Source organism: Hyla sarda, chromosome 2 (genome assembly GCF_029499605.1).
Source record: "Hyla sarda isolate aHylSar1 chromosome 2, aHylSar1.hap1, whole genome shotgun sequence".
Lineage (NCBI taxonomy): Eukaryota > Metazoa > Chordata > Amphibia > Anura > Hylidae > Hyla > Hyla sarda.
Genome location: NC_079190.1, coordinates 282734004 through 282749839, shown reverse-complemented (window position 1 = coordinate 282749839; position 15836 = coordinate 282734004). Strand labels below are relative to the sequence as shown.

The following is a 15836-nucleotide window of genomic DNA, read 5'->3' as shown; positions in this document are numbered from 1 at the left end:
CAGAATTTAATAAGGGGTCCAGTGAGTATTTACACCCCACTGCTGTTTGACAGATCTTTGGAACAGTGGGCTGTGCAAATGAAAAACTACATTTTTTATTTTCACGGATCACTCTTCCAAAAATCTGTCAGACACCTGTGGGGCGTAAATGCTCACTGCACCCCTTATTACATTACGTGAGTGGTGTAGTTTCCAAAATGGGGTCACATGTGGGGGGTCCATTGTTCTGGCAGTATGGGGGCTTTGTAAACACAAGTGGCCTTCAATTCCGTACAAATTTTCTCTTCAAAATCCCAATGGTGCTCCTTCCCTTCTGAGCATTGTAGTGCGCCCGCAGAGCACTTTACATCCACAAATGGGGTATTTTCTTAGAAGAAATGGGGTTACAAATTTTGGGGGGCTTTTTTCCTATTTTCCCTTATGAAAATAAAAAAAATTAGGGTAACACCAGCATTTTAGTGAAAACATATATATTTTTTTTTCATTTTCCCATCCAACTTTAATGAAAATTCGTCAAACACCTGTAGGATGGTAAGGCTCACTATACACCTTGTTACGTTCCGTGAGGGGTGTAGTTTCCAAAATGGGGTCTCATGTGGGTATTTATTTTTTTGCGTTTATTTACGTACTCAGGAGAAATTGCGTTACAAATTTTGGAGGTCTTTTTTTTGCTTTTACCGCTTGTGAAAACAAAAAGTATGGGGCAACACCAGCATGTGTTTTTTTTACACTAAGAGGCTGGTGTAGCTCCCAACTTTTCCTTTTCATAAGGGGTAAAAGGGAAAAAAGCCCCCCAAAATGTGTAGTGCAATTTCTCCCGAGTACGGAAATACGCCATATGTGACCCTAAACTGTTGAAATATGACAGGGCTCCGAAGTGAGAGAGCGCCATGCGCATTTGAGGACTACATAGGGATTGCATAGGGGTGGACATAGGGGTATTCTACGCCAGCGATTCCCAAACAGGGCGCCTCCAGCTGTTGCTAAACTCCCAGCATGCCTGGACAGTCAGTGGCTGACCGGAAATGCTGGGAATTGTTGTTTTGCAACAGCTGGAGGTTCTGTTTTGGAAACACTGCCCTACGATACGTTTTTCATTTTTATTTGGGGGGCAGTCTAAGGGGGTGTATATGTAGTGTTTTACCCGTTATTTTGTGGTAGTGTAATGTAGTATTTTTAGGGTACATTCACACTGGCGGCATTTACAGTGAGTTTCCCGCTAGGAGTTTGCGCTACGGTGAAAAATTTGCCGCAGCCCAAACTTGAAACAGAAAACTCACTGTAAACTCGCCCGTGTGAATGTACCCTGTACATTCACATGGGGGGGGGGGGGCAAACCTCCAGCTGTTTCAAAACTACAACTCCCAGCATGTACTGACAGACTGTGCATGCTGGGAGTTGTACTTTTGCAACAGCTGGAGGCACACTGTTTGGAAAACCTTCAGATACCTAACTCAGTATTTTCCAACGTGTGCCTCCAGCTGTTGCAAGTTATGCAACAGCTGGTGGTACTCAACTACAACTCCCAGCATGCCAAGACAGCTGTTTGCTGTTTGGGCATGCTGGGATTTGCAGTTTTGCAACATCTGGAGGGCTACAGTTTAGAGACCACTGTATAGTGGTCTCAGACTGTAGCCCTCCAGATGTTGCTAAGCAACTAACCGGCTTATGTAGATCCAGGGAGTCGCATCGCCATCCTCTCTTTCCGCCGTTCCTTGTCCCGATCGCAGCCTACAGCTGTCGACGATGGGTGAGTGGACACTTCGGCCCCGGTTCTCTGTCGGTTTCCCCGTTCTGCCCCGCCTATTGTGGGTGAGCAGAACGGGGAAACCGAAAGTTAACCCCCCCACCCCCGATCTTCTATTGGTGGTCACGTCTAGACCACCAATAGCAGGGATAGGAGGGGTGGCACCCCTGCCACCTCACTCCTATCCCTTCAGGGGGATCGTGGGTGTCTTGGACAACCGCGATCCCCCTTATATTCTGGGTCACCATCGACCCGTATGACCCGGGATCGGCGCAAATCGCAAGTGTGAATTCACTTGCGATTTGCGGCGATCGCCAACATGGGGGGGTCGGATCGATATCAGCAGTCACCCCGGTCCCCGCCTGGCAAGCGGCGAGGACCGAAATTCCCACGGGCGTACAGGTACACCCTGGGTCCTTAAGTACCAGGGACCGTAGGCGTACCTGTACGCCCTGGGTCCCTATGTGGTTAAGGTGAAAAAGGGCTCAGTCCTTAAGGGGTTAATGAAAGAAAGTGTGTGGTGTTTTATGAGCTATCAGGAATGAATACTTCTATTGGTGTACCGAAATTAAACATTTTTGTCCAAAACTGAAAATTTTGGCTGTGCTAAACCGAAAATAACTTCTCACCCACTTTAAAAACATTTTTTTTTTATATTATATAATTAAAATGTTTTAATTTTAGGGGGTTTACAGTGGGGACACTAGTAGGGAGGGTTCACACTTCATAATGTAAGGGACACTTTAGGGAGGATAACAGTTCAGGGGACACTTTAGGGAGGATAACAGTTCAGGGGAAACTATAGGGGGTTTCACACTTCACTGTAATGTTGACACTATTGGGGGTACACTCTTCACAGTAGAGGGGACACAGTTCTCTCACTCCTCAACTCTCCGGTACTAGAATTCCAGCTATAGCACAGGAAATACGATTGCCTCCCCAAGCTCCACTCTGCGGCCCATCGACACATGGGAGGAGGAGGCAGTTTAGTGCCGGAGAGAAGAGCACACCGACAACGCAGATAATTATTACACTACCCTGGCCTGCTGTAGTGTGCGGAAAAGGCAGCAAGCAACTAGTATAGTGGCCATGCTTCAGTCCCTTCTTCAGACAACATGCAGGAGTTATACTTTGTTTTACTGGCCTGGTCAGCTGCGCTTTAGTGCAGTAAACTGCAACATGTGGTTCTGCGGCTGGTCAAAACTGCAACTGCATGGCCACTAAAGTTGCGGCGAGGAGGATGCAAAATGAAGCTGGAGAGAGGAGCGTTCTGGAAACACTAATAAATACATCTGTGGCCTTTGGTAGTGTACCCTGTTTGCTTCTGCACTTCTTCCGGATGTGTGCAAGGATGTTGAATGCCATTACCGCAAAAGTTTTGGAGCACATTTCGCTTTCAGCAAAATGCAAAAACACCATTTTCGTTTGCCGAAAATTCAGTGCATCCCTAATTACTACACATTATACTCTCTACCTGGAGTGTATTATTGGAGAATGTCTGACCTGCTGAATGGAGTGGTAGATTGGCATGTGATTCATTCATTGGCCCTGATTTACTGAGAGTGTTGTATAGTTTTTTTTGTGGGTTTTAATTCCCTATATTTTTTTCCCATGGTATTTACTAATGTTTCCCTACATTTTGCACTTTTCCCTACATTTTTCTTTTTTTTTTTTTTTTATAACCACATGCTCTGATCTGCGGGTTTTCCTCAGCTCAAATCCACCACATTTTCTGTGGAAACCATAGTAAATATGTTGTTTTTTTTTAAATGTGAGGACACGCCCCTTTCCAATTGCCACACCCACTTTCGGGTTTTCTAAGTAAAATGGAGAGTTAGGCTGGGTTCACACCACGTTTTGTTAAATACGGTTCCCGTATACGGCTGGGAGGAGGGGGCGGGGCTTAATCGCGGCACCCGCACTCAGCCGTATTCGGGAACCGTATTTAATGTATGTCTGCGAGCTGACCGGAGTGAACCGCAGCCACCGGTTGGCTTCGTTTTCGGCCGTATGCGGTTTCCCGACCGCAGGCAAAAACGTGGTTCCCGAATACGGAGGAGTGCGGGCGCCGCAATTAAGCCCCGCCCCCTCTCCTCCCCGCCGTATACGGGAACCGTATTTAACAAAACGTGGTGTTAACTAGGGATCAACCGATATCGTTTTTTTAGGGCCGATAATCGTGGAGGTTAGGGCCGATAGCCGATAACTTATACCGATATTCCAGTATAAGTTATCGGCTATTTATCCCCCCTCGACACCGCTGCAGGTCATTGATTTAAAGCGGGCGCTTTAAATCAATGCACTGCAGTGGCTTTTGCGGTGCCATAGGCCGCCGCTGCCGCCACCCGCTTCTCTCCCCTACCTGTCAGGGTGGTCCGGGACATCCATCCTTCCTTCCTGTAGTGTCCGGCGGCATTCCGGGTGGAGGGTGAACCGGTCCGGGCTGTCCTTCTTCTCCGTGGGTTATCTTCTCCACTCCGGGCAGGGCTCCGGCCTAGTACGCTGCATAGACGCAGTGACGCCCGTGCGCAGTGACGCACCTGACGTCACGGCGTAGCGGCGTCTATGCAGCGTACTAGGCCGGAGCCTGCCCGGAGTGGAGAAGAGGACCCCCGGAGAAGGACAGCCCGGACCGGAGCACCCTCCACCTGGAATGCCGCCGGACACTACAGGAAGGAAGGATGGCCCGGACCACCCCCATTACGGGTAAGTTTTTTTTTTTTTTTTTATTGACTCGGAGGGTGGGGCCCGACCAGTATAGCGGTATGGGCAAAAATCCATACCGCCCAGCACTACGTTGGGGGGTCCGACGCGGTGGGTCGGAGGGGTGGTCGCGGTGCGGAGGGTCAGGGGGGGGGGGCGGTCGCAGTGCGGGCGGCTTATCGGCAAGGTAATTGCCGATACCGATAATGCCCAAAATCGTGACTTATCGCCCGATAATATCGGCCATACCGATAATCGGTCGATTCCTAGTGTGAACCCAGCCTTAGTCAGGTTTTTTTCATTTCTGGCACAAATTCTGTCACAGACAGAATTTCTGGTGCAATGTGCTAGAATCTAGCACATAACCAGACAAAACATGTCAGGTTTACAATAGTAAATCAGGGCCATTGTCTTGTTCTTAAGCGCTGGAATACCCCTTTATGGTCTGTTCACATGTACAGTATTCTGTGCAGATGTACAGGATTTTCTGCTGCAGATTTCAATGTAAACTGAACACAGCTTGAAATCCTGAGCATCAAATCTGCGCAGAATACTGTACGTGTGAATAGACCCTTAAAGCGAAGTCCTGGTTCCGCCTTAGAAGGGGCATTGTATATTTGCCTGTTTTTTGGGGTCATAAAACTGCATTTTAACTGCTACAAGAAAATTATTTAAATGGAGCCTACCATATATGCATAGGACATATTTATAATTTTCATTATTTGTATTGAACAGATCAATGACACCAGCCCAAGCTGACTTGGAGTTTCTAGAAAATGCCAAAAAGTTGACAATGTATGGTGTGGATATTCACCAAGCCAAGGTAAGTTTTTTATTTTTTTTATTTTGGCTATTTTGACATTGATGGTGGTTTAGCCAAGTTCAGTAATTCTTTAAGACCCTAGACACACATTGGACCCCCTCTAGTCATCTTCGCCCTTAACAACCATTCACAGCTCATCTTCTATATCTTAATGAGCTATGGGCTAATGAGACCAGTATTTGTCTCGAATAGATGAATGCATCTGGGCCCTTGTCACTATAATTTTTATGGTATGTTAAACCCCACTTATCTCTTTGTTAGTGTGTACCATTTTTCAGTTTTACTGGCTAAACACATAGAAATAGAGGAATCGAGGAAAGTGCAAAAAACTAACCTTTAGGCCCCTTTCACACTACCTTTAAGTTCCTACATTCTGACACCAGTTATTCAGAAATAATGGATCATGAAAAAATGGATGAAATAACTGAATACAACGGATAACTGGCGACCAATTTTGATGGACATTCTTTCAAAATAGCAGACATGTGCCATCTGTTATCACCCATTATAGTCCGTTATTTTATGTCCGTTATTTTATTTCCTGGTGACTTCCTGGTTGTGATGTTGTACTGAGCATGCTCAGTAGCAATAACAGATCATAATAAAACATTAAAAAACGGACAATAACGGATGTCATTTGTGAACATCCGTCACCCGTAGACTTCAGTGTTAAATTTTAACTGCCCTTATTCCACTGTTATTTTTGATAGAACAAAAATTAGTGCATGCACAGTCTTTTGTGCTGTCAAAAATAACAGACGTTAGTAATAACGGACATAACTGATGCTACAGGATGGTCATAAAATCCCATTGAATGTGATTTTTTTTGACGGCCGTTTCCAGGACTATCTGATGGGAGTTCATGATGGAGGTTTTTACAGGAGGATAACGGTAGTGTGAAAGGGGACTTAAACTGTAAATTGATAGCTAAGATGTGTTTATTATTTTATTATGCAAAATGTCTGCATAACTGGTTTTGAATTGTGTAACTTAATGTTTGTTCAGGACTTGGAGGGAGTTGACATAAAACTTGGAGTCTGTTCTGGTGGACTTATGGTCTTCAAGGACAACCTAAGAATCAATCGTTTCCCGTGGCCAAAGGTTTTGAAGATCTCCTATAAAAGAAGCAGCTTTTTTATTAAGATTCGTCCTGGAGAGGTATATAAATTGAATTATATGATTTAATAAATGTATTGATTTAGGATTTTACTTTTTTCAATAAACAACTGAACAAAGAAAATTTATATTGGTACCAGACAGATATGATTGTCAGGTAATAGTTGAAGGAACAGTTGTGGTGGTTTTGCCATAGTTTCTCAGACCATAGAATTTTTTGCAGTGATGGCAGCAATAAACTGCAGCTTGATCACACCATGTAAATATACCCTTATTAGGTACATCAAATTTTCCTAAGTACCCTAATATGTTTTTCTTTGTAGCAGGAGCAGTACGAAAGTACGATCGGATTTAAGTTGCCAAGTTACAGAGCAGCAAAAAAACTTTGGAAGGTCTGTGTTGAACATCATACCTTTTTCAGGTAAGTTGTCACTTACATTCTGGCCTTTGTGCCAGGGCTGCACAACATGCGCCCCTAAGTGTCTTTTTTTTTTTTTGTGGCCCTTAGACATCACAATTGTTGAAGGCTCTGGCAATGATTTACTATTGTGTTTCCGACTGTGTCTCACCTGGTTGTTCGCCACAAAAAAATCAAACAACTCGACTTTTACACCACAATAACTAGAAAACAAAAAAAATTACAAATTGATTCGCACAAAATCATTTGAATTCTATATCTGAAAATTCTCACTAAGAAAAAGAAGGTCAGTGAAATTATGCAAGTCTGAAACGACATTCCACACAAAAACACACGCTAGTTAATCGGGGTATGTGTCTTTCTGAGCTGTTATGAAACAGACAAGTATATCTAAGCACAAGTGCATTCTTCTTATGCAAAGAATGGATTGCCATCCTTAGATGGCAACTCTGCTGGCGGCGGCTGCAGTCATTAAATGCTTTGTGCAAGCCCAACACTACTGGTTGGCACTGTGGGCGTGTAGGAGTTCTACTTTAATTACTAAAAATAGCAGTCATAAAAAACTGTTAGTCCATTCACACCGAGGAATATTAAGCAATCAGTGGACAAGAATATGGAAACAGCAGAGTGTTTTGGAGCTTTTTATGTTCCCTAGTAGAGAGGGCTACATATGTATGCAGCCATCTCTCCACCTTCTTTCCCCCGACATCTCTCATCAGAGTATGGATCGGATAACTCCATAGACACTAGATGGCCTGCCATTGCTCGCTAAAGTTGGTTTGGTTCTGCTCAAATTTATGTTATGTGTATCAGCATTTTTTTTTTCTTCTTGGCCAGACACCAAGCCATTTTTTTGTGATACAACAGGCTTTATTTATTTATTCATTTATTATTATATTTAGTGCCATATTCTATTATACCACTAAAGTTCTTTTTTAAATTTTGTTGCTTTTCTGTTAAGGGAATTTGCTAGCTAGATGTATATATAGGATGTTTTGGAGGCATTTATGCAGTTACTTTAATACACTGTAAAACCTAGCTGATGTGGATTTACTAAAGTCTATAAGCTCACTGTAGCTACCAGACACCTGGCAATCAGTGTTATGCCAGTAAGGTTTTTTGTTTTATTTATTTATTTTCTTTCTAAATAAATGCTAACTATATGTACTCTGGCTTTTAGGTTAACATCTACAGAGACCATTCCTAAACATAGGCTCTTGTCACTGGGATCCAAATTTCGTTACAGTGGGCGCACACAGACCCAGACAAGGCATGCCAGTGCTCTCATTGATCGCCCTGCTCCTCAGTTTGAGCGAACTGCCAGCAAAAGAGCCACACGCAGCCTAGATGGCGGTAAGGTTATATCAGCTTGTCTTTAACTAAGCTCAAGACATCAGTACTAGTTGACGCTCATCTCCTGCCTTTTGTTCCTGATAGATTGCTGCAGTATATGGTGCCTTTTGTGCATTTATTTTGAAAAATACATCCATAAATTGTGGGAGAACTTAATATAAAACTAAACTCCTTTTTTTTCCTTTTTTTTTTTTGTTTAAATATGCTGCAAGATTTTTTTTACTTGGATAGCTGATATAATATCTAGCACTTTAATATTATGCCTTTTATTATTTTGTTTTTATTTTTTATTAGTATTTTGTTTTATTTTTATTAGTGTTTTTAATTCTTTTAATCATCAAACTGACCAGCTCAAACCGATATTTATCAAACAGCACTCAATGGGATGTATTGCCATTCTGTTTCTTTTACAAATTGTACTTTGTAGCAATTTCTTTGTTTTCTACATTTCTGACAATACCTATTAAGTACTACTAGAGTCATAGCGATTATGATCATCACTAGAGAGGCACATCTATGTCTTCATAACACAAAAATCAGTATTAAGCAGCTTAATATTGAACCGCAGTTTGTTTAGATGGTGCGTCAAAGAAAAATATCTTTTATGGAATCATCTAAATCCAGACTGCAGGAATGTGCCATCCAGTTTTTGCAAATTTGCATGCAGGTTGTCAGAGAGCTTTTCATTCTTTACAGGCAGGGCTTTTCTCTTGCCTCTGGCAATAAAGATAAGAGGAGATAGGAGGATATGTGGCTTTGGAGCAAGGGGGGAAGAGGATGAGTTGTCCCTAAATGCTGATGACATCTTAATTTTGTTGTGAGATCCTGAGATGCCAATGCCTAGGGTCATGAAAGCTATAAAGGAATATGGACGCAGATTTATCAAACTGTGTGAGGAAAAAATTGGAGTGATTTTCCCACAGCAGCCAATCACAGCTCACTTTACCAGAGCTTGTTAGCTGAGCTGTGATAGGTTGCTGTGGGAAAATCACTCCACTTTTTCTCTCACAGCTTGATAAATCTGGGCCATGGTGACTATGCTCCCCCTAGGACCAGGTGAAGTTTATATCTAATTGTGGGGTGAAGATACTGGGTAGAGAAGAACAGTTAAGTTACTGGGTATACAGATATCAGAGAAATTAAATGATCATCACTACTTAAACTTTAAACCTCTGATAAAACAAATAGAGAAGAAAGACAAGGTGTAGAATGAACTCAAGATATTGAGCTGATAAGATTGTGTTAATTATAACCATAATACTCCCCAAGCTGCTTTACATTTTTGGCGCATCCCCCATTTGGTGTGAAAATAGCCTCTTCAAAACAATCATACAGTTTTTAATTCCTTGATATGGGGCAGGAAAAGAACCCAAATAAAATTTGGATTACTTATGCCTCCCTCGTGAAAGAGTGGGATTAGCATTCCCAGATATTAAAATGTATTTCTTGGCGGTAGGGGACGTATCAGGTCCTGGAGTTGGGGCAAGTTAGTGGAGGAAGGTGGAATAAATGCACAGTAGTTGAGAGATTAGTTAGGTCTTGGAAATTATTTAGAAAAGAAATTGGGTCATGGGCACTTTAGATACAGCGCCACTTTAATGTAATCTACATTTTTGTTGACGAATTGAAAATGACAGATATAAACGACCCTGGGTCGTATTGGATTTAAGATGATAAAAGATGTTTGTCAGGAAGTGAAATTATAGATTGGGGAGAAATTCCAGATAGAAGGGGTACAGGCGGATCATGGTTTGAATATATTAGGGTGAAAAGTATCTTAGTTACAACAGTAGAAAAGGGATTAGAAATATATCCCCCACCTGACTTTTTGAGGAGATTGATAGTAGATAGGATAAATAAAAAGATTATGGCTCACATATTTACAGCACTTAAAGGGGTATTCCAGGAATTTTTTTATTTGACTATGCTACAGGGGCTGTAAAGTTAGTGTAGTTCATAATATAGTGTCTGTACCTGTGTGTGACGGTTTTCTCACAATTCTTCTGTGATTTTCACCCCAATATTTATTTTTACCAGCATACAAAATGACTGTTGTCTCAGATTTTTCCCAGCTTGCAATGTGGCTGAGACCTGACTCACTAGTCAGCTGATGACAGGGAGCCTGTCTGCTTCAATGGGTGGAGCGATCGCTTGGTGGGAAAGAGAGCAATCTGCAACTAATGCAACAGCTGTAGGCACCCTGATTGAAAACCACAGGTCTTTTGAATGGATGCAGCTAATTTATGTTTCAATGGGTGGGGTGGCTGATGTGTGGGAGGGAGAAAAATGCAATTGTGGGATTTGTAGTCAAAAAAAGAAAAGTCAAACAGGAAATACCAGTTCACAAAAAGCTAGCCACAGTGTTATGATAATATCCCAACATAGCCATTTAGCCCCAAGACAAGCGCAGATTCTTCCTAAGCATGTCCATTACTGCCTGCCAGGTACGTATTAAAATCACCCTATGGAGGATAACCCCTTTAAACAAACCTTGAGACAGGACCTGAAACATGGGAGCATCCAGGTGTGGCAAGAAGATCTGAGACCAATAGACAATAGAAAGTGGGAGAGTATTTATTTATAAAGGAATAAATCGGGTTTCCCCAAACAACAATCATAAAATTATACAGTTTAACATTGTTTATACACTGTACTATACCCCACTCTTTTTTTTATAAGATAGGTAAATGACAATTTAGTAGCTGCCCAAAATGTGGAAGAGAAGAGGCAGGGTTTTTTCATATGTTGAAAGCCAAAATCTCCCCTTCTCCCATGGTTGGGATATTGGGGGATGATTCAGAAATAAAGTTGATGGCGGGCAAGAATAAGAGTCTGCATAGATTATTTTGTGCTCGTCTAATGATAGTTAGGAGGTGGATTTCCCTGACTACTTCAAACATAAACGAATGGTTGTAGGTAATAAAGAGGGATTATAAAATGTCGAAAAATACATTTTGAGACCGAGGGAGAATAAAGTGAAAATTCATTGTTGAGATATGAATTGTTGCTTAAAGTGGAGAATAATATTTTTTTATTTGTTTGGTGGTCGGGTGGGTGTAGGGAAATAATTGAAAACTATGAATGATGAGATTTATTTTATAAGTTGTAAAATATGAAGGATGTAATTTATTTTATCATGTAATTTTTTTTTTTTTTACAACTTACATCTTGACACAACTTTGCATAAAAGTGTATAAAGTTTTTTTTATTTTATTTTTTTGTAGGACTAAAAATTGACAACAGCCATGCTTTTGAGTCCCTCAAAAGCAAAATTAATATGTCAAAAGTGTAAAAATTGTTCTTGCTACCAGAGGTGCAAAATGTCCAAATAAACTGTAGCTGTGAAAGGGACTAAAGCGGACATGCTGGGAAAGCTGACGGTTACTTTTTACTTTTCATTCGTCTTTCCTAGAAGTACATGCTAAAGGCAAAGCTCTATATACATGTATAGGTAAAAATACGAGACGTACCGTATATACTCGAGTATAAGCCGAGTTTTTCAGCACGATTTTTCGTGCTGAAAACACCCCCCCTCGGCTTATGCTCGAGTGAACTCTCCACCCGCAGTGGTCTTCAACCTGCGGACCTCCAGAGGTTTCAAAACTACAACTCCCAGCAAGCCCGGGCAGCCATCGGCTGTCCGGGCTTGCTGGGAGTTGTAGTTTTGAAACCTCCGGAGGTCCGCAGGTTGAAGACCACTGCGGCCTTCGACATCATCCAGCCCCCTCTCACCCCCTTTAGTTCTGTACACTACTCGCCTCCGCTCGGCGCTGGTCCGGTGCTGCAGGACTGTCCGGAGAGGAGGTCGTCCGGTGGGATAGTGCTTCCGGGCTGCTATCTTCACCGGGGAGGCCTCTTCTAAGCGCTTCGGGCCCGGCCCCAGAATAGTCACGTTGCCTTGACAACGACGCAGAGGTACGTTCATTGCCAACGTACTTCTGCGTCATCGTCAAGGCAACGCCTCTATTCTGGGCCCGAAGCGCGGAGAAGAGGGCGTCCCCAGTGAAGATAGCAGCCCGGAACCACTATCCCACCGGACGACCTACTCACCGGACAGCCCTGCAGCACCGGACCAGCGCCGAGCGGAGGCGAGTACTGTACAGAACTAAAGGGGGTGAGGGGGGCTGGATGATGTCGAAGGCCGCAGTGGTCTTCAACCTGCGGACCTCCGGAGGTTTCAAAACTACAACTCCCAGCTGGGAGTTGTAGTTTTGAAACCTCTGGAGGTCCGCAGGTTGAAGACCACTGAGGGCGGATGATGACAAGAGGATGATGAAGGGGGGGTGTGGGATGATGACAAGAGGATGATGAAGGGGGGGTGTGGGATGATGAAGGGGGGTGGGGATGATGACAAGTGGATGATGAAGGGGAGGTGTGGGATGATGACAAGGGGATGATGAAGGGGGGTGGGGATGATGACAAGGGGATGATGAAGGTGGGGGGGTGTGGGATGATTACAAGGGGATGATGAAGGGGGTGGGGATGATGACAAGGGGATGATGAAGGGGTGGGGTGTGGGATGACGACAGGTGATGATGATGAGGGTCTGGATGATGACAGGCGGTGATGATGATGAGGATGTTAATGACGGGTCTGGATGATGACAGGGGGGGATGATGTATTTCCCACCCTAGGCTTATACTCGAGTCAATAACTTTTCCTGGGATATTGGGTTGAAATTAGGGGTCTCGGCTTATACTCGGGTCGGCTTATACTCGAGTATATACGGTAGTGTATAAAAGTGACCACATATATTCAAAGTTTGAAGCTAATAAGCCTTGTGTACAGCTTGTTGCATTTTAAGTATTAAAGATTACATGTTAACCTAGGTTTGCATTTGCGATGGAAAAACACCCAGTCAGATTACTTTTAATTACTTTGGACAAAAGTGCTGCCAGAGGGGCCCAACTGACCCCATTTCCAGTATGATATCTGCCATTTTACCAAAACGCATAGTGCAGCATACTGTGCTATTATTATGTTCAATTTTTTTTTTTTTTTTTACAAAACCTATGATGGAGGCTCCTAATGTAACATCCAAAGCAGATATGAAAATAGCCTCATCATTTTTGTGCACAAAAATTATACCCAAACGTGCTCAAGGTGGTATGAAAAAAATATATACACAATATATCACATAAGTGAGTACACCCCCAAATTTTTGTGAATATTTTATTATATCGTTTAATGGGACTAGACAGAAGTAATGACCCTCTGCTTCAATTTAAAGTAGTGAGTGCACAGCCTGTTGAATATGTTGAATGTTGCTGCCCCCTCGAAATAACTCAACACACTGCTATTAATTTCTAAACCTCAGCAACAAAAATTAGTTCACACCTAAGTGGAAATGTTCAAATTGGGCCCAAAGTGTCAATATTTTGTTTTGCCACCATTATTTTCCAGCAGTGCCTTAAGCCTCTTGGGTATGGAGTTCACCAGAGCTTCACAGGTTGAGTTCTATTCAGGGCTGTTTTGAAGGAATTTGGGGGCCCCAAGCAAAATGGACATGGAGGCCCCCCCCCTTGATGTTCACGCACGTCGCGCTCTAGGGCCGGCATCAGGACGTAGTAACGCCAGCCCTTGAATTCTGGGAGCGCGACGTGAACGAAGGTCGATACGAGCCCCCCACGTTAGGGGCAGCACAGTTCCCCCCCACGTTAGGGGCAGCACAGTTCCCCCCCACGTTAGGGGCAGCACAGTTCCCCCCACGTTAGGGGCAGCACAGTTCCCCCCACGTTAGGGGCAGCACAGTTCCCCCCACGTTAGGTGCAGCACAGTTCCCCCCACGTTAGGTGCAGCACAGTTCCCCCCACGTTAGGTGCTGCACAGTTCCCCCCCACGTTAGGTGCGGCCCAGTTCCCCCCACGTTAGGTGCTGCACAGTTCCCCCCACGTTAGGTGCGGCCCAGTTCCCCCTACGTTAGGTGCGGCACAGTTCCCCCCCCACGTTAGGATGCAGCACACTTCCCCCCACGTTAGGCGCGGCAGAGTTCCCCCCCACGTTAGGCGCGGCAGAGTTCCCCCCCCCCCACGTTAGGCGCGGCAGAGTTCCCCCCCCCCCCCACGTTAGGCGCGGCAGAGTTCCCCCCCCCCCCACGTTAGGCGCGGCAGAGTTCCCCCCCCCACGTTAGGCGCGGCAGAGTTCCCCCCCCCACGTTAGGCGCGGCAGAGTTCCCCCCCCCACGTTAGGCGCGGCAGAGTTCCCCCCCCCCACGTTAGGCGCGGCAGAGTTCCCCCCCCCCCATGTTAGGCGCGGCAGAGTTCCCCCCCCCACGTTAGGCGCGGCAGAGTTCCCCCCCACGTTAGGCGCGGCAGAGTTCCCCCCCCCACGTTAGGCGCGGCAGAGTTCCCCCCCCACGTTAGGCGCGGCAGAGTTCCCCCCACGTTAGGCGCGGCAGAGTTCCCCCCCACGTTAGGTGCAGCACAGTTCCCCCCACGTTAGGTGCAGCACAGTTCCCCCCCACGTTAGGTGCTGCACAGTTCCCCCCACGTTAGGTGCGGCCCAGTTCCCCCTACGTTAGGTGCGGCACAGTTCCCCCCCACGTTAGGATGCAGCACACTTCCCCCCACGTTAGGCGCGGCAGAGTTCCCCCCCACGTTAGGCGCGGCAGAGTTCCCCCCCCCACGTTAGGCGCGGCAGAGTTCCCCCCCCCCACGTTAGGCGCGGCAGAGTTCCCCCCCCCACGTTAGGCGCGGCAGAGTTCCCCCCCCACGTTAGGCGCGGCAGAGTTCCCCCACGTTAGGCGCGGCAGAGTTCCCCCCCCCCATGTTAGGCGCGGCAGAGTTCCCCCCCCCCCACGTTAGGCGCGGCAGAGTTCCCCCCCCCACGTTAGGCGCGGCAGAGTTCCCCCCCCCCCCACGTTAGGCGCGGCAGAGTTCCCCCCCCCCCCACGTTAGGCGCGGCAGAGTTCCCCCCCCCCACGTTAGGCGCGGCAGAGTTCCCCCCCCCCCCACGTTAGGCGCGGCAGAGTTCCCCCCCCCCATGTTAGGCGCGGCAGAGTTCCCCCCCCCCCACGTTAGGCGCGGCAGAGTTCCCCCCCACGTTAGGCGCGGCAGAGTTCCCCCCCACGTTAGGCGCGGCAGAGTTCCCCCCCCCCCCACGTTAGGCGCGGCAGAGTTCCCCCCCCCCCACGTTAGGCGCGGCAGAGTTCCCCCCCACGTTAGGCGCGGCAGAGTTCCCCCCCCACGTTAGGCGCGGCAGAGTTTCCCCCACGTTAGGCGCGGCAAGAGTTCCCCCCACGTTAGGCGCGGCAGAGTTCCCCCCACGTTAGGCGCGGCAGAGTTCCCCCCACGTTAGGCGCGGCAGAGTTCCCCCCACGTTAGGCGCGGCAGAGTTCCCCCCACGTTAGGCGCGGCAGAGTTCCCCCCCACGTTAGGCGCGGCAAGAGTTCCCCCCCCACGTTAGGCGCGGCACACTGTTCCCCCCACGTTAGGCGCGGCACACTGTTCCCCCCACGTTAGGCGCGGCACACTGTTCCCCCCACGTTAGGCGCGGCACACCTGTTCCCCCCACGTTAGGCGCGGCACACTGTTCCCCCCCACGTAAGGCGCGGCACACTGTTCCCCCCACGTAAGGCGCGGCACACTGTTTCCCCCACGGCCCTCCCCCCCCACGTTAGGCGCGGCACACTGTTCCCCCCCACGTTAGGCGCGGTACACTGTTCCCCCCCCCTCCCC

The 15836-nt window shown here is 46.4% G+C and overlaps 1 protein-coding gene across 19 annotated transcripts in view; it reads left to right on the top strand.

The window, feature by feature from the left end:
• Positions 1-15836, top strand: part of EPB41 (erythrocyte membrane protein band 4.1) — a 201245-nt gene that overhangs the window by 127007 nt on the left and 58402 nt on the right. For 18 of the 19 annotated variants that reach the window (XM_056557271.1, XM_056557272.1, XM_056557269.1 and 15 more), the window contains exons 8-11: positions 5186-5273; positions 6279-6431; positions 6713-6810; positions 7988-8160. In XM_056557271.1, coding sequence (XP_056413246.1) covers positions 5186-5273; positions 6279-6431; positions 6713-6810; positions 7988-8160 — 512 coding nt within the window. The remainder of the gene's footprint in view (positions 1-5185; positions 5274-6278; positions 6432-6712; positions 6811-7987; positions 8161-15836) is intronic. The other variant, XM_056557266.1, reaches the window with a different exon arrangement.